Source organism: Dicentrarchus labrax, unplaced genomic scaffold, assembly GCF_905237075.1.
Source record: "Dicentrarchus labrax unplaced genomic scaffold, dlabrax2021, whole genome shotgun sequence".
NCBI classification, from domain to species: Eukaryota; Metazoa; Chordata; class Actinopteri; family Moronidae; genus Dicentrarchus; species Dicentrarchus labrax.
Genome location: NW_026136711.1, coordinates 25,586,195 through 25,604,253, shown reverse-complemented (window position 1 = coordinate 25,604,253; position 18,059 = coordinate 25,586,195). Strand labels below are relative to the sequence as shown.

The window sequence follows — 18,059 nt, the reverse complement described above, 5'->3', positions numbered from 1 at the left end:
GCAGAGGCTGAGGCAGAGAGATGCAGACATAAACTGGCCTGCTGCTGGTGGTGCTGTTTTCTCCTCTGAACACTCAGGATGATGGTGGGTAGACGCCACTAGACAACAGCTCCCACTGTTCCCCCCGCAGCTAATGTAAAGAGTAACAGAAGTCTAAATGTTCTTGATATCTTGTTGCAGTGGTTGAAATTCTCCAAATTTACTTAAGTATCTCAGTTCACACGCAGTACTAGAGGAGTGTGAATCCTTTAAATGTAGTTAGATATATAATTTACACTGCAGGTTGGTTGTTGGTCGTGGACACATATCTATATATGGCTCTGTAGATATTGTGTATGTCCTCAGTAACAGCTAGAGGAAGAGGAATGTACACAGTGGAAATACCTAAATATATTATTAACAGTCTATGATTTCATGTAGATCATAAACCAGCTGAAATCAATGACAGCTCAACAGATATTAAGACATACATACCTTGATTTATCATACTGAAACATATTGCAAAAGTCAGTTATATTTCATTTTACATAACGATATCAGCCAGGCATAACATTACACTTGTGACTTGTCAATGCAAACATACCAGAATCTTTTATTGAAGACATACAGGCTCTGTAAGAAAGGCATGTGTAATCAGATATGACAGAGAGTCCTTCGTTACACAGTACACATATGAGTGCCACTCAGATTTTTGTTCATCACATTAAATTCCTCTGGAAAATGACATTCACTTAAAAGTATGGCCTAAATCAACAGGAGGGTTGACGTAAGCCAGTAATGGTTTTCCAAATCCCCCCTAAGGTTAAGACATGTCGATGTTATTACGTTACAAGTTATGTAAGGTATTCAAACACCCAGGCTACAATGATTCTGTACAAAATATAACATCGGATACTGACGGGCAGCCATTTGCACTTCCTGATAAAAATGCATTATGTAATTATTTCCATGCTAAAACTCTTCCGTCATGCACCAGGATCCCACTGGGCTGCTTTCCAATCTATTAAACCCTGCCTGAGATGTCTTGAGATTTGGCAATGAGACACACAATCAAAGACCACCTTGACCTTTTTTTTTTTCTTTTCTTACCCAGATTTTCTTAAGTCAGGCCGCCATGTTTGTTAATTCCCTGATATTTCCACCATTTCAGAATTCCCAGTTTGAACAGATTTACAACTTAACAACAAGTATACGATGGATTCCCACAAACTCCACAAATAAATAAATGGTCAAACTAATGTCCACTATATCGCTGATAAACTTTTGTATATTAGAATTTTATAGAGTTATTTGAATCTCTTATTATGCTCTTCGCACACTCCGACCACACTCACATTCAGATGCATACACAAGCCAACATGTTTATATGATCAGCTTCATATTATCTAGTGCAAATAACCAGCGAAGCGTCAATATGAACTGAAGACAAAACAACCACAAAACTCATGGCGCTCTCTGCAGTCGGCAAATAGAGAGTCCCACATCACTCATTCTCCACAGAGTCCTTTTGGTCCAGTGTTTGAGGGGAGAACTCATAGTGAGGGCTATTCATCCAACCGGTGGGCCATCTCATGTTTCTCTATCCGTCCCACAGCACAGTTCTTCGACTGCATCCCTGGGAATATAGAGTTTATCTCCTTGAAAACCTGTGGTGAGATGTCTGTTCTCTCCCCTCTCTTCTTTTTCATTTTATATTCCAACAGGAAATATTACTGCAGCCACTTTGGCACCGGCACCTGTGGGGGGAAAGAAATTAAATGTCAGTATGTGAGAATATATTGTGGCTGAGCTAAGCTATCCATAAACCCATCTTACGTACCTTCTTGAGTTGTTTAAGATCGCTTCCTCTGATCGAGGCGAGCAGTTGGTCCCTTGAGTTCTTACTACCGCCGGGGCTTTTTCCATCCAGCTTCCTCTGCGACACCGGAGTCAGAGAGTTCCTCAGGGAGTCTACATCCAGCATAGGAGGCGGAGGAGGAGGAGGTCCACCCCCTGGAGGAGGTGGAGGTGGCGGTGGAGTCGGACCTCCACCGGCTCCTCTTTTAGGAGTCAGCTTTGGTGATGGCATGGGTGAAGGTATGGGAGAAGGTTTGGGGGAAGCTTTGGGTGAGCTTCTCAGAGATCCTCCACCACCCATCTTGGGCACCTCCAGCGTTCCCTTCTTCTCCCCGTTGGCCTGGGCTTGCTTCTGCTCCTGCAGGCGCTTCTGCCTCTGTCGGTCCATGTTTCGACTCAGTATGTTTGTTGTGGTCATTCTGGGTCCAGCTAACTCAAAGTGGTAGCCCAGTTTGAGAAGGGTGGTGTTTTCTTTCAGGATCTTGGTCATCTCCATCTCGGTCTTCCCGCCACAGATGTGTCGCTGGTTCTGAAAGCGAAGCTCGGTCAGCGTGGAGTTGTGCGGCAGAGCCTGGATCAGAGACAGGATGCCCTTGCCAGTGAGGTGGTTGGAGTCCAGGTTGATGCTGGTGATAGTCTTGTTGTTGCGTAGCGTGCCCGCGATGGCGTAAGCCACGTGGTCGTCTGCACGGCAGTTGGCCAAAGCAAACTTCTTAACATTGGTGTTGTTGCGCAAAGCCTCCGCAAACTCAATCAGCGTTTTCGTCTTGATGACTTCTGAGTTGTTGACGTTGAGTTCAGCGAGGGAGGGGTCGTTGCTTCGAACCTGCTCCATCAGTTCATCAAACATGCTTGAGTCTTCATCCTCTTCCTCTTCCTCTTTCCCCTTGCTGTTTGGGGTGGTTTTGGCCACGCAGTTACCAACTTTCTCAGTTTCTTCAGCTTTTTTAGCTTTTCCTTTAACATCTTCTTTTTCCTTTGTCTCCCCTACTTTCTTCTCTGTGCTAGTCTTCTTCTCCTTCTCTTTCACGTGGTCACTGTGGTTAACCAGCTCTTCTCTGTCTGTTCTTTTTTCCGCCTTGTCATGTTTCACCTGCACCTCGCCCCTCTCAGATGGTTGTCGCTCAAGTTTGACATCAGGCTTGTTTCTATCTTCAGCTTTTTTCTCCTCTGCTTTAGGCTTCTTCTCTTCTGGTTTACTCTCCGGAGCCTGGCTCTCCTGTGCCTTGCTCTGCTTCTCCAACATTTTAGAGACGAGTCCTTGCGTCCTGAAACTCTCAGATTTCCTCTCCTTTTCCTTGCCGACATCCTTTTCGTGTTTTTCTCGCAGCTTTGAGATAATGTCTTTGGTTTTGCTTTCATCTTTTCTCCTTAAGTCTTCTTTCCTCTCCTCTCTGCTGTCATCCTTTTTTTCCTGTAACTTAGAGATCATATCCTTTGTTTTGCTACCCGTGCTCTCTCTGGTTTCTCTTTTGTCTCTTACCTTATTGTCCTCACGTCTCTCTCTCTCTTTGGTCTCATCTTTCACGTCACTCTCTCTGCTTTCCTGCTTCCTGTATCTACTCGAAAGCCGACTTCGCTCCTCTTTTGAACTTTCAGGACCTTTGCTGTTTCTGTTGTCCACTTTAATATCTCCTTCACTTGAGACACTAGCTTGTCTTCGTAGCCCTACTTTCATGTCGTCGTTCCCCTCCTGGCTCAGGCCCCTCTTCCTCAGATATTCCTGCTTCCGGCTCTCCTTCTTTTGCTCACCCTGCAGGAGGACAATTATGAGGAGTATGATGTGGACAATGATATTAGCGTTATGTAAGAAAGTAAAGCAGTTTAATATATGCCAATACCAAAAACAAACAATTACAGGGTTTAATCAAACTTCCTCGTGCAGGAGCGTGTCAAAGGGTGTAGGGCTTTGTGCCAAAATAAATCACAATAGATACTCATAATTTAAAGTATTTATTGACTATACAGTACAGATGTACAGTACATAATGCATGACATGTACAGTATCATATAACACCTAACCGTGCAAATACTGTGTTCAAACAGCTCCTCGTCCATCTGCTCACTGTAAACACACACACACACTCTCCCTGAGACAATATGGCATTTGTGTTTACAGTCAGCAAAAGGACAAGGATCCATTTTTCATAGAGCAGGGATACATTTGCAGCGAGTAGCTTGCAAAGTGTTTGATTTGTGAGTCTCCATCTGTTTTGCTGTGTGAGGCCGTGGCCCTGGCAGATGTATCCTTAAAAGGCAGTGAGTGTAGGAGCAATCAACCAAGGAATTCCATCAGGCCCCGGGATTAAGATGCTCTGCAGGGCCGCCGCTCCATCGACTGAAGTGCCTCGGCTTTAAACACACAAACTGCAAGAAATCTGGCTCCCCAACACTCAACCGGGGAGGGCTCGAAAAATGTTTTAGAGCATGTCAAAGAAATAAAATAAATAGTTTGGTGTTTTTCTGAGACTACTTCACCGCTTGTGAGAAGATGATTGAGAATGTGAAGTGGATGTAAGCAAGTCTCTGAGGGGAAAACAATGTTTTTCCTGGCACAGAAGCCAACTCTACACTATTTATGAGCTGATGGACTCAGGGTGCATGGGGTCCAGTTGGTGGTTTGCTTCGAGCACATGAAAGCTATCATTAGAATACCTCTGGGGCAGTGGATGTTACATAATGCTGTAATCTATCAGTCATAAGTACAAACAGTTGTTTAATTTAATAAACTCTTATAAAGGTCACCCATCTGGAGGTGATATTTTTTATTAAAAACTGCTGTTAGGGGCTCAAATACAAACATTTTAAGAGACTAAAGGATCTTAAAGAATATGTAGATCACACTTAAACACTTAAAAACCCAACATGTTACTATACCAAATAAGGAATCAAGTCATGCATTCACAAACCTCAAATGACTGTTCCCTCTGACTGAGCCTCCCTTTAGGATCACCCTCCCGTTTGCTGTCCTGTTTAGCGTCTCGGACGTTGTTACTCGTAGGTGGCTGCCCAGGTTGGCTCTCCCCATGGACGATGATCTTCCCATCCTCTGGCTTGATGTCTGGCACTTTCATCATGTCCTTCTCCAGCTCCTCCACCTCCTCGGGGGAGAGGGTGGACAGCAGGTTGTCCAGGTCAGGGTCCTCGCTGACCTGGCGTCCCGTACGGGTCAGGCCTCTCACTTTTCTCCTGGACATGGTTGCCTAAAAAGCTACGCCCGTGGAGACAATCAGAGAAATCTGGTTTCTTTAGCGGGGCTGATGTTAGTACAGTAAATCCCTTTATTCAAAATCTGATTTTTGTGTGATTTCTCTCCTATGGTGAGCAGCTGAGTATTCCCATCGGCCAAAGATGTTGTCCTGCTGTCCCGTCACGTCCCGCTCACCAAAAAGCCACCAGAGGCATCAATCCTGGGGGAAAGAGGCTGGACTCGCAGTCCTGCAGTGAGGGGTACCAGTGATGAACTGCAAGAGCCTCGCATCATCAAAGTGGACTGTGAGGCTGGGACATTCTTCGAAATCCTGTGAAAGTGCATGTCCATATTTAGTTCAGGGTATACACTCCTTTAAAGGTAATGGGAAGGGCTGAAGTTTACAGAGATGTCAGAGCAGAGTTACACAGACTTCCTATTACACAATTCATGTTTATACTGAGACCAGTTCATGAATTTTTTGTTTAGTAATGACTCTAATTTTAACGGTTGAGTAGTTCTGACACGTGTTTCTTTTAGGAGCTTTTCTTATTAGTTGAAAAGTTAAAAATATTGTTTTGTCTACAGGAGCTCCATATAACACCAGCAGGCCTGTGATTTAGGGGGAAACAGATGAAGTATGTGTTCGATTCACATGGTCAATAAATAAGTGCAGTGAACTGTAGGGTGACGTAGTCTTGAGGCTGTGCTAAGCCTCCTGCTGCAATACAATTCAGAAACTTGGTAGATTTCAAAACATGTATGTATTAAGTTAAATACTAATTCCTACTTTAAAGTATTCAAAAGTTGTTTAAAATAAAATAAAGTCAATATAACATGAGAAGAATATTCTCTACAGTTTTAGTGAGGAACTGAAAATCTGCAGCACAAGAAAAAGAAATGTTTTAAAATAATTGAATGGACAAAGATTTAAATGTGTGATCAGAATAACATGTTGACATTATTGTACAAAGGATAGTTTAATTCTTTTATGAGGCTACTTTTGATGTCAAATGTTTTATGGAAATTGTTATTTATTATACAGTCTATAATAAAAAGCTAGTGTAGAAAGAAATCTGTTGCATTATTCTCTACTGTTTTCTTTTATCCCTATTGTTAATATTGATTTTGAAATTATTTACAGACCACAATAAAATTTCAACAAAATAAATACATAAAAAAGAAAAAGCAGAGAAAGGGTAAAAATTTGCATTAGAAAAATAAATATCTAAGTCTAAAAAGTATTAAAATGCTAAACGTATATTGTCCTGATATGCATGTGGGCTGTATACAAATATAACATGCATGTCACAGTTGTAAGGTAAACTATAATATAACTAATAATAACCTGTTTGAGTGCAAATATGCAACTTAAAAATAACCTTTTATAACAACAATCTGTGTTTTCAGGGACAAACATTACCTTTGTATTAGTTCCTTGAGGTGACAGTGCGACAGATTTAATACAGTTTGGAGGTTAATATGGACATCTAGTGGTCAAAATGATGAAAACCCTTACTGATTATATTTCCTGGAGACAAAAAGACACAGCAGACATTTGTATTTTACATTCCAAAGTTAAATTTTATGTTAATAGAAATAAAAACTTTCCACTAACTTTATATTACAATGTCGTACCATCCATATGACGACAGACAAAAAAAGCCACCGAGTTATTTTGCCGTAACAGATGTCACTTTCATTAAACACACTCATGGAGTTGGTTTTAGAAGCACAAATAAACAGAAACATCATTGAGCAAATGTTATGTCAAACTACATATGAAAGCATCTTACAAAGAAAAGTCCAGTGTTCTCTTTGTGCTTTTCAAAAGTCTCAGATAATCTGTACACGTGGACGTCGCCGTCATAGGAAACCTTTCATGCTGTAAACGAGCAGTAATGGGTCTTGTCTGATTCATTGCGTGGTTTAAACACTGAGACAAGATACAGCATTGAGTCTTAAGGAGAAGTTTGGCCAGGCTTCTCTTTTTAATGTGTTTCATTTGACTTTAAGTTTGAGAGAAATTCCACCTGAATCAAGATAATCTGGCCATCAGCTATCAATCGTCAAACAGCAAACTGTACAACACATGCTTGAGACATCATGTTCTACAGTTCATAGATTTTTTTTTTTTTTACAAGGAGCACAGATTAATTACACGTTACAGGCCGTGACCTCACTGGAGCCCAAATCTGAGGGTGGGAATTTAAAGGAACAGTTTGACATTTTAGGAAATACACCAGGCGTAGACTATCTGCTTTCTTGTCAAGTTAATACCAAATGAGGAGATTGATACCACTCACATCAGGGGGGGTAAACTAGATGTATGTTAGCTAACTGGTCCAGCCACAGCCAGTTAGCTCAGTGTAGCACAAAGTCTCAAAACAGCTGGCCTGGCCCGGTCCAAAGGGGACAAAATCCCCCTACCAGCGCCCCCAAAAGCCCATTAATTATCATGTGGATGTATACAGATGTACAGACGTCCGCTCTCAGCAAAGAAATAGACTCTTCTGCCATATAACATCCCATAAAACAGCAAATTGTTTGACATTTAGGTTTCTATGGGGATTAAACAAACAAACAATAATTGCTTTATAGAGCTTTTTGTCGCCTTTAGATGCAGCCAGGCAAGCTGTTTCCCCATTATCTCAGTCGGTTGCTAAGCTACGCTGAACGGCTGCAGCTTAGCTAGCGACATAGTTACCTTACAGACATGAGATTGGTACCGACATTCTCATCGTAACTACAGGCAGGACAGCAAATCAGAACATCCCCCAAAATGTTGAACTATGGGAGCGGAGGTCAACAGTAGTGATTTTTGGCTTTGCAGCTTGTCCAAAAAGTGAGAACCCATTCACAGTAAAAGGTAACTGCAATAATAATAATAATAATAATAATAATAATAATAAATACCCAATGGAAAGATGCCAAAATGCTCAAACGTCATATCGTATGTTACAATAACAATACATTAGGTCTAAAATAACTTGTTACAATATCATAAAATATTTAGCTGAAGAACAGATTTACAAAATATGTATTTAAATAGTTAATCTCTTTTTTTCTTCTTCTCGTGGTTAATTATTGTAAGGCAGGACATTTTGTTTTAATCAAGCAGCATGACCTGCAACTCCCCTGACCTGATATGTTACAAGGAAAAACAAAAATAAACAGTTAACATGAATTTTCACTGTAAAACATCCTAACTGGCATTATGGGTTTAATCTAAAGACTCATTTTCTAATTCATTTAAAACCAGAAAAGAAGCATTAGAGGACAGATGACTTTGACTTGGGGTAGCATGCTGATGTTGAGATGTTACATCACAATGGTGCAGCTAATACACTACCATGAAGTAAATTAGTCGAGTCAGACACAAAAACAAAAAGAAGACAAACTAACAGGTGACTAAAAGCTTCTCACACAGAATTAGGAGAACCTTAAAATCCATTAGGCCATCTGAGAACATTTAAGAGAGTACTGCACTGCCTTTGAGCCACAAGTGTCACCTCTTTAATCAAACATGCGATTTGTTTGTTTTTTTACCCGATACTACATTACAAAACAAAAAAAAAGCCCCCAAACCATCAAATACAGAGATAAAGACATCATGATCACATTTGGAGAAAGACCAAGATGACGTGGAATGTAGACTTAGGCAGGTATCAATTCATTCAAATTTTACTAAAAGGGAAGAAGTAAAAGCATTTCACCCCCCCTTAAATACCAAGAAGAGGGAGAGCATTATCATTTATGTAAATCCCTCCTGGCCCCCTCTCCCGTTAGGTAATGAGCCCTGTCGTTAAGTGACAACCTGTCATTGAGGTGAGGGTGTCAGAGCAGGAGGGGGCAGTGCAGAGTTCAGCCGTATGACCTCCTCACTTTTGGGGGATGGTGTGACGCCCTCTGCGAAAACCCGCCGGGAGCAATCAGGCGCCATGTTGCAGAACACAATTTCACTTACGTAAATACTTCAGAAAAGTAGGACAATGTTGTAAATAAACAAACAAACAAACAAAAAAAAAACCTTAAAGTGCCTCCTGTTCTCTTTAAAACAGGCAAACCACTGCTAGTCAAGCTGTAGTGTTTGAGTGTATGTGTGTCTGTTTGAGTGTGTGAGAGAGCGTTGCTGCCTTCTCCTTTTGAAACAGTCATTTTTCTTTCAGCTGCGGTTGTTTCCCACTGTCTGTCTGTCTGTCTGTCTGTGTGTGTGTGTGTGTGCGTAGACGAGCCCCATCAATGACCAGGATACTGAGGTGGAGAGTAAGGTGGAGGGGCTGAAAAATAAGGAGGTGGAAACATGAAAGAAAGTCAGATCTTTATTTATATACTATCACGATTACATTAAGAATCAATTACAATCACCAACTTCAGTAGGGTTCATCTTCAAATTCACCAATAGTTGACCAAAGTGACTGACACTGACATCCCTACAGCGACTAAAAATGTAAAATGTGTCCTTAAGATGGCACTAGAGGAGAGACCATGCATGGAGTCATTAGAATTAAAAAAGGTTTATGCCCTTGGAAGCAGGAAATGTGAAAATTGCACCACATTTTATGGCAATTCTGCCCTCTAAATATAGATATCATGCATCAAAGTTCACCTTTTCAACTGGCGCTGGTGCAAAAGGACAGTATGAGGGAGCGTGAATATGATCAGTAAATCTTGTAGCAATTTGCCAATTAGTTTCTTGTGTTTCGTGTGAAGATTGTGGCCTGATGTTAGTGCTGCTCGAGAGATCGGGGGGTCACCCACACATCCTGTGGACCATAAATACCTCCCACAGTTTTCATAGCAATCTAGTTAGTGGATGTTAAAATATCTTGTTCAAATGACCTAAAACCAGCAACACTATCTTTATTCAGCTTGCAGACGTTTTCATTCAAGGACCCCCACAATAAATGCACATTAGACTATGGAACTCTAATTTTAGAGGATCTTGTCTTGAGGAATCCCCTCTTAGCAATGTTTTTATTTTTAGGTTTGAAGATAATATGCCTTCATAGTCAATCATTGATCCAACTGTATCACTATAAATTACAATCAATAAAAAGAGCGAACGCTGTTTCATCTCTTGTAGTTCAAACTTTCAAAAAGAGGGACCCCCTATAACATACTCAAGGACCCCTGTTGGTCACCAGACGTCAGTTTGAAAACCACTATATTAGCACATTATTTGTTTGCATTCATTTAACGTTTTAAAAATATATTTTAGACTCATTTTTTTTGTCAGAGCGAAAGAACAACGGATGATGAACATGTGGAGACCTAATGCTACTCTTACCCTGGCTGTACGCAGGATCCATCAGGTGTGGTGGATAAGGTCCAGGCTGCATCATCGGGTACTGTGGAGGCATGCCAGGGTACTGGGGCGCCATTGGATAACCCCCATGTGGATACTCAGAAGGTCCCAGTGGTTTTCCATAAGCGTCATACATAGGCTCCACTGGGTAGTTGGACATGGGGATCTGCTGGGCTGTGGGTTGAAAAAGTACAGACTGATGTAAAGGAAAACTATAACCTTATGGTTGTCTGCACAAGCATGGACGTAAAGAGCAGAGGATCTCACCATCGTAAGGTGTCCTACCCCTCTGCTGCCTTCTCTGGTAGAGGTAACAGCAGGAGCACATGAAGCAGCAGACCATGGTCGCGATGATGGCCACAAACAGGAGGATGGAGGAGGCGATGCCAGCCAAAGTGGTGGGGCTGAGAAGAGAAAAAAAGAAGAGTACTTAAGTTACAAAGGATTTTCTTTCTTACTTTGATCATCCAGCCTCACGTTGTTTCCTGCCCCTCTATCTCGCTCATTGCGGCTCACTACGGAGAGGATTAAAGCGGAGATGGCTGTGATGTGAAGCTTTTCAAAACACAGTTTGCCACAGACTGACCCTGAATTCACATCTGAAGTTAATGACGTACAACCCTGAGTCTCTCAGTCTCTCCGCCAGATTCCACCGTCTCATAGTCTCAGTAGAGCAACAAAGCCCTCCATTACAGCTCAGCCTCCGCCACCCACTGATCTGATCTCCTATCGGGCTTAATAAGCTGCAGGTTGTCTGCTCACTACTGGATCGTGATGGATGGTTTCCAGCGCTGTGGAGGAAAACTGCCATGTTGCAGTCTCTTAGGTACAAGCTTGCTTATTCCAGCATTATCACGATCCCTCACGGGGGACAGGGCATTAAACACCACTGATAGTGCAGGTAGCTGATGTAATAGAACGACTAATGAGAACATATTACACTGCGGGGACCAAAGTAGGGACATTAAGTCAAATGGAGCCAAATGGACATGGGAACAGGCCTGTTTAAGGGTGTCTAGACTTTTAGAAATTGCTGACAGAATGAAGATCTGTACATAATAAGGTACTTCAACCCATCACCAGATTCCTTCACTTCAAGTGCAATTTTAGTGTTGTATGTTTGTAAGATCTCCATCCTGGTTGCGACACCTGTGGTTACTGGTGGTAAGAGCAGCAACACTCTCCTCCAACTCTGTCAGAAATTACTACAAAATAAGAGCAAGTGGTGATATTTGTTTACGGTGCAGCCAAATGAAGAAGTCAGGGAGGTCCATCGTTCTGTGAACAACCGTGATCTGATTTTATGCTGCATGAGTCTGCGAAGGGGAGGGCGCAGAGAAAGGAGCCGGGGACCTGGCTGAGAAGTCGCAGTTGCTCAGCCTATTGCCTGTAGCTCTTTATCTAACCGCTCACTACGACTGCCCTTTCCTGTTTTATTACTCCCTACAATATTTCGAACTGATCCACTGTCCCAAAAAAATGCTGGAATTGCATTGGCAGTTAATCCAGCACTTTTTTACGGGTCCACACGGACCCATAGTTTGTAAAACTACAAATGCGAGGGCTTTGATCAGTGGGTCACAGGCTCGATCACCATTATGTTACCTCGTTCTGCGATAGATAGTGACTTAAGAGACATTGCATGCAACTTCCTTATCTCCTCCTCATAGATATTTGAGGAAGCATCTACCAGGGATTGGATTTTTTTGTGCAGACTGTGGCAACAAATTTCCTCAAGCGGGACGTGAAAGTATCTGTCTGCCTTCAGGCAACGAAGGATACGCAATCCTGCAGCGATAGCCTTGAATAGTAAACACAAACACTGACTCTCGGTGTCGAGTAAATTTAATAAATAAGTAATTAAATTAAAATCCTGTTGCTGCCGCCGAACCCCACCTGAACTGGAAGAGCATGCAGCGTTTCTGCTCCCTCTCTGTGATCATCTTGAAGGCGTCCAGGCAGCAGTAGCGCCGGTGGCAGTTCCCACAGCAGAAGGTGATGAGAGGGCAGTCGAAGCCATTGTGCCAGGTGCCGTTTTTATCCACGTACCACAGACAGTCCTCATTCCCACTGACTGCAACACAAATATAATACAAAGTGTGAGGCGGGATTGACGCTACAGGGAAGATAAAGGGGGAAAAGAAAAGAAGGAAGCAGCAGGCCCGACAGTTTGTTCTCTAAAAGAATTCCCTTCTTACGATCTCGGTTTTTACAGACGTGCTGTCGTTTCTGCTAAATGACACAGTTTTAAAAAAAAGTCAGATATCGCTTTGTTCTGCCTTCTGGAGAGTTTAAATATGTATTTTGAACATGTATTGGTTCTTCTTTCTTTGCATCTTTCTTTAGTCAGGCCAAACACAGTCAGAATGCATTATTCAATGGCTCCTCGTAGCAGAGGTTGAAAACTGATTAAGGCTCAAGTAAGGTACTCGGGAGATTTAAAGGGACTTGTGCGTCTGAAATATAAAGTATATTTATTAATTCTAGGACTAAAACTAAGGATTATTTCCATTCAATTGGTCTTTTTTCGCCCTAATACTCAACTAATCTCTTAAAACAAGGATGCACCAATCTGATATTAATATCAGTCCAATAGTAACCCAAATATCTGAATTTCAACAAAATAATTAATTTACTATAATGTTAGAGAAGGCAAAGCAGCCTCATTCTCATTTGATTTCTAATTCTATTATTATTAATATTATTATTTCTATTTGAGAACCCGTACATATCAATGTTGCTTGAAAAATTACCAAAATTTGCACAACTTCCAGTTATCTAGTTGGGGATTACTTTTATATAGCTTAACTAATTGTTGCAGCTGGTTTATTTGTATAGTGCAGAATCAAACTGATCTAAAGTTATCTCAGGACACTTTTCTTATAGAGCAGGTCTAGACCGAGCTCATAAAATGATTTACAGACGCAACAGTTCCCTAGATGAATTAAAATGTTGTTTGTTTTTTGCCACTGACAGTAAAAGGACAATCTAATCAACACTTTAACACATGATCAACTATTTTCAAACAAAAGTGGAGACATGACGTGATGATCTGTGGTGTTATAGTTCTGTGGTCTCTTGGGAGACATCATAAGGTATACTGTCTTTCAGAAGAATAAATACACAGTAAGTACTAAATCAGGTTGCGAGGAGCTGGTGTGATTATGTTTTTTCACAACGTAGAATTTACGGCTCACTAAATTACAGCCCTGTCACAACAGCCAAATGTGTCACAACCACTGACACATACAGTACCTTTGACAATACAAATACTGTACGTAAACACCACATGTATCCTGCTCTTCCATGTCGGGCTGAGGATTTTTCGAAGTGTATTAAACTGATGGAAACTCCATTAGAGGATCTCTGCAGTACAGTGTTGAGCCAAGGTCTATCACAGACTTGGCTCCTGGAGCAGTTTAGACTAATTTTGGATGCTGACCTTTGAGTGCTGGCACAGAGAATACTTATTCTGCCATTTGATATGAACCTTGGTATTACTACATCCATTATTCTGTGTACTATTAGTATTATTTGGTTGTTTACACGACTGTATGCACACAATGCTACCTTTGTGAAGTCCCTCTCCACTCAGAAATACACACTTCTTGTTGTTGTTCCTACAGTTGGATGATCTTCATTGTGCAGGACGATGTGTGGAAAGTTTCTCTGTGCGCTGATTTTTTTTTTTAAGGGCCGGGGCCTACGAGCATGATCTGTGCCATCACAAATAGTTTAGGAGTCAACCCTGGTCCCGTCTGCAACTTATACAAGTGTGAAGCTTCAAGTGCACAAACACTGCGAATGAACAGTGAAGTATGAGACATCTTGAACACGTCACACACAATATTGTTTCAGCATATTTTCATATGTCTCTTAACACATGTTCCGGAGAGGATATTTAGCTTATTGAAAAGTTAAATAAAAGCAGGATAACGACAACAAGTCACATGTAGATCACTCTGAATGGCAACGACCTGTATAAACTGTGTTGTACAAATAAAGTTTGACTGATATGTCTCTAATTATATAAACTAAGCTGTAACTTAGCTGTAAACTACCTACTGTGTTGGATAATAAATACCTTTTTGCATTGCTAGATATATGTTAAAAACCCCAAAATAAATAGTACATTTAACTGAGAAGCTCACTGCCAGGCTAATGTAACGTTAAATGATATCCTATTAATGTAGGAGGATCTATTGGCAGAAACTGAATATAATATTAATAGGTATGTTTTCATTAGTGTATAATCACCACATTATGAGAATTATTGTGTCTTCGTGAGCTTAGATTGAGACATTTTTAATCTACAGACACCACGGGTTGCCTTCCATGTTGGACTGCCATGTTTTCTACCTCAGAACAAGTTAATAACTGGCATAGTCAAACATACTTAATAGGCTTCTTTTTTTGGACAAATTCAGTGTTTCAAATGCTGAGATAAAGGCATAATATGTACATTTTTCAAGTTTTCTTACACCCATTAAAATCAAGAAGGCTTTCACTACACCCGGTGAAGCTTTGGCGACCCCTAGTGGAGGTCCCGATCCCCGCAGGTTGACACCACCGCTAACAAACCTACTCATCCTATTTAAACAAAAACCTAACGTCAAACACAACAATGTAAACAAACACACAGAAACCGGTGAGACTAGTTCACATTAGACTGAACAAACGCTAAAAAAAAAAGAAAAGAAAGAAGCGGTCGGACATTAAAACTGTGTCCAGTAACGGTTCTCCAGGCCTGAAAACAAACACCGAGGTAAACAGCAGGAGCTCGTGATGACCGGCCGATGGTCAGGTGTAACGGTTGGAACACACAAGCGGCCACGCGCACAGCCGTTAGACCGTGGATGTATAAGAAGAGAACGCTAACCGTTATTTTTATTTATTTATTTTTAAATGAAAAACCCGTTAGCTACAGCGGCGCGCGGCCTGGATGGAGAGCCATATAATCTTACCCGGAGAAGTGCAGAGGACGACGGTGAGCAGCGCCAAAGTCAGCGCGATGACAGACATGTTGCCCGTCGGAGAGATCATCTCCCTCATCCCGATTCCTTGGGAAAAAAAAAAAACAAAACAAGCGAGGTTTTCTTTCTTTTTCTTATTTTTTTTTTTAAAGAGGAGTCCGCCTTTTCATCGGTGTAAACGTAACAAAGAAAGTAGTCGGACTAGCGGGCGTCCTCACGCATTACCCGGGCTCGGCGGCGGGCAGGCAGCAGGGAGACGGGACGGCTTTGTCGGTCGGTAGTTTATCCGTCGAAATGACACATCGCGGCTGCTGTGACGCCGTTCAACCGGGACGAGGAGGATGATGCGTTCAAGTGCTGCCGGAAACGTCGGAAATGATCTCCATCGGTTCACAATAGACGAGCTGCGGGGACCGAGAACGCAACAGTTTGAACACCATAGTTATCTTATAATACTTATTGTACTTTTTTTATTTTATATGCCTACCCCTGACTAAGTGGCATATGTTATTGATATTTCACATTATATTCAATGTTTAACAATATAAGTGCAGAACTGTACAATGAACCCAAACAGTGAACAAAACAACTGCATCAGAAATTAGTTTTTCTGGTATTTTTTAGTAAAGTTTTACACAATTCTCGGTCTGTATTATGTTTTTATTTTATTTTTTAACTATCATACATACTTAATAGGCTTCTTTCTTGATAAATATTGTTTTCTTCTCCCTGGTACTATTATCTGTGTGCTTAGTTTTCTAATGCAGGATGAGGCTGTTTATCAGAGAGTGAAGACCCTGTAAATATACCTAGTGTTCAGCTCTTTAAAGTTAAAGTTTAGATCTTAAATAACAACAGAAACTTTATAAATAACACTTTTATTTAGTTTAGTTAAGCTTCGGTGACCCCCAGGATGAGAGCGACTGTGTTAAAGCATTAGTGATAATAATCCTATACAACACCATGAAATGGGCAATTCTCTATAGTAAGTTGTTTTTACTTTTAATAGCCTACTTTAAAGTATATTTTACAAAAATAATACTTATGTACTTTAATAAAACTTTTATTCTTGTGTGTATGTATATAAGTGTATTTTTTATTTTTAAAAATAACCTGCATACTTACACTTTACATACATATATTAAACAACAGATTTAGGTGTAACACGGTTGTTAGTAATTAAAATCGGGGTGGTTATCGGTTAGAAACTCACTCCATTACTTCATAGCAGCTGACATTTACGAGCAGCACTGAATGCACCATGAGAGGTCACTCCGCCCCGCCCTGGTGAAAGAGATTTGCCATCGTCTGGATTCTACCATGCACCTGATAAAGACAACTCCTCCTCACGATGTTACACAGAGAGCAGAGAGAGAGTGAAGGCATTTCTTTATATATTATCGAGGAGAACAAACAAACAATTTGTTTCAGGTTAAAAATTAAAAATAAATGTGCTGTATAGTTATAGTTGGGGCATCATGGGCACAAGTTTTAGTGGTTAGACTGTAAAAAAAAAAAAAACATACACACAAGCAAACTTTCAGTGAGGGTTGCAGGCAATGTGAGGCTGGTGCAGAAATCAGTTCATCTCTGTGTTTAAGATCAATGATGAATGCAAAGAAGAGCTAACAGCTAACAGCTCCCCCTTGTGGAAAATCTGCAGTCTGCTGGATGTCAGAGGCAACCTGCTTCTAAAAATGGAAAACTGTACAATCAAAAACTACTATCAGGAGGTAAAGCACAAATAAACACTTTTGCCTGATTACTGTGTGAGCATGTGCAGACTTGTTGCACCTTTATCACATTTTTATCCGTCATATTTAGAGAAGCACAGGCGTTACAATTTATATTTTTCTGTCTCTGTTGTATTGAAGCGTCCCAGTGAGGCCGCATGCACAAACCAGGACCCTGAGTGGATTTCAGCCATCATTTATTTCATCATTTACACCTGTGCTGACCCCACGGGTCCAAGTATCTCTCCTGTGGAAGAGGCCACAGCTCCTCCAACTTCAACCTGATCTGACGTCTAATTACACAGAATAAGTGAAAACACCTGTGTGGGTGTTCGGGGACTTTAACCTGCTGGTTTTAATCCTTTTGAATTTTCTATCAGATCAAGACGGATGAGGTTTTGCTTTGGCTTACAATTCGTTTTGGGTATATCGGTGTAAGTTGCATTACACAGTAAATAATAATATCAGTAAATAATGTAGTTTAAAACAGAAGTATCTCAATTTATTCTATTCTGATGAATTATTCAACACTTCAAGTCCCCTTTAGCATTTATAAGCAGTATATAAACATTTAATAAACACTTTTATCTGCTTACAACTTCATTATAGTGTATTATATTTATTAAATGCTCGTATACTGTTTATACATGCTAAATAATGGGACTTAAAAACCAAGTTAAACATTAGAATTAAATCATAATTGACTGAATTAAATGCAGTTTATGTGGCTTTACACTAAAAATTGCACACATCTCACTCCATTTCTTTCTCTAAGTTAAGATTGATTGTTTATTTCTGTCAAATTATTCTATTTGAGCTGTAACATTTGTAGGTTACTGATAAAAATGTAATGAAACCAACTTATATTGTACAATGAATTTATAATAAGTGCAGATCTGTAAACCAAGACACCTTTAACGTCTTAATTTTCCTTAAAAAAGGTTAAAAAAAAAAAAAAATGAAGGTACGCAGTGCAGCAAGATGCCAGTCTGAAGCAGCGTGACGAGCGACAGTTTCCC

At 40.7% G+C, this 18,059-nt stretch overlaps 2 protein-coding genes across 2 annotated transcripts; both read right to left on the bottom strand.

The window, feature by feature from the left end:
• Nucleotides 1-572: 572 nt before the first annotated feature.
• Nucleotides 573-5,357, bottom strand: lmod1b (leiomodin 1b (smooth muscle)). Its single transcript, XM_051414385.1, has 3 exons — nt 4,746-5,357; nt 1,820-3,589; nt 573-1,736 (listed from the first exon to the last, which is right to left on the bottom strand). Exons 1-3 carry the CDS (start codon nt 5,031-5,033, stop codon nt 1,710-1,712), a joined length of 2,085 nt encoding a protein of 694 aa, XP_051270345.1. The 5' UTR covers nt 5,034-5,357; the 3' UTR covers nt 573-1,709.
• A 1,226-nt stretch (nt 5,358-6,583) lies between these two features.
• On the bottom strand, nt 6,584-15,652 carry shisa4 (shisa family member 4). The gene is made up of 6 exons (XM_051414409.1): nt 15,533-15,652; nt 15,299-15,394; nt 12,231-12,408; nt 10,602-10,738; nt 10,317-10,508; nt 6,584-9,306 (listed from the first exon to the last, which is right to left on the bottom strand). The coding sequence occupies exons 2-6, from the start codon at nt 15,384-15,386 to the stop codon at nt 9,266-9,268; spliced, it is 636 nt and encodes a 211-aa protein (XP_051270369.1). The 5' UTR covers nt 15,387-15,394; nt 15,533-15,652; the 3' UTR covers nt 6,584-9,265.
• Between the last annotated feature and the right edge of the window lie 2,407 nt (nt 15,653-18,059).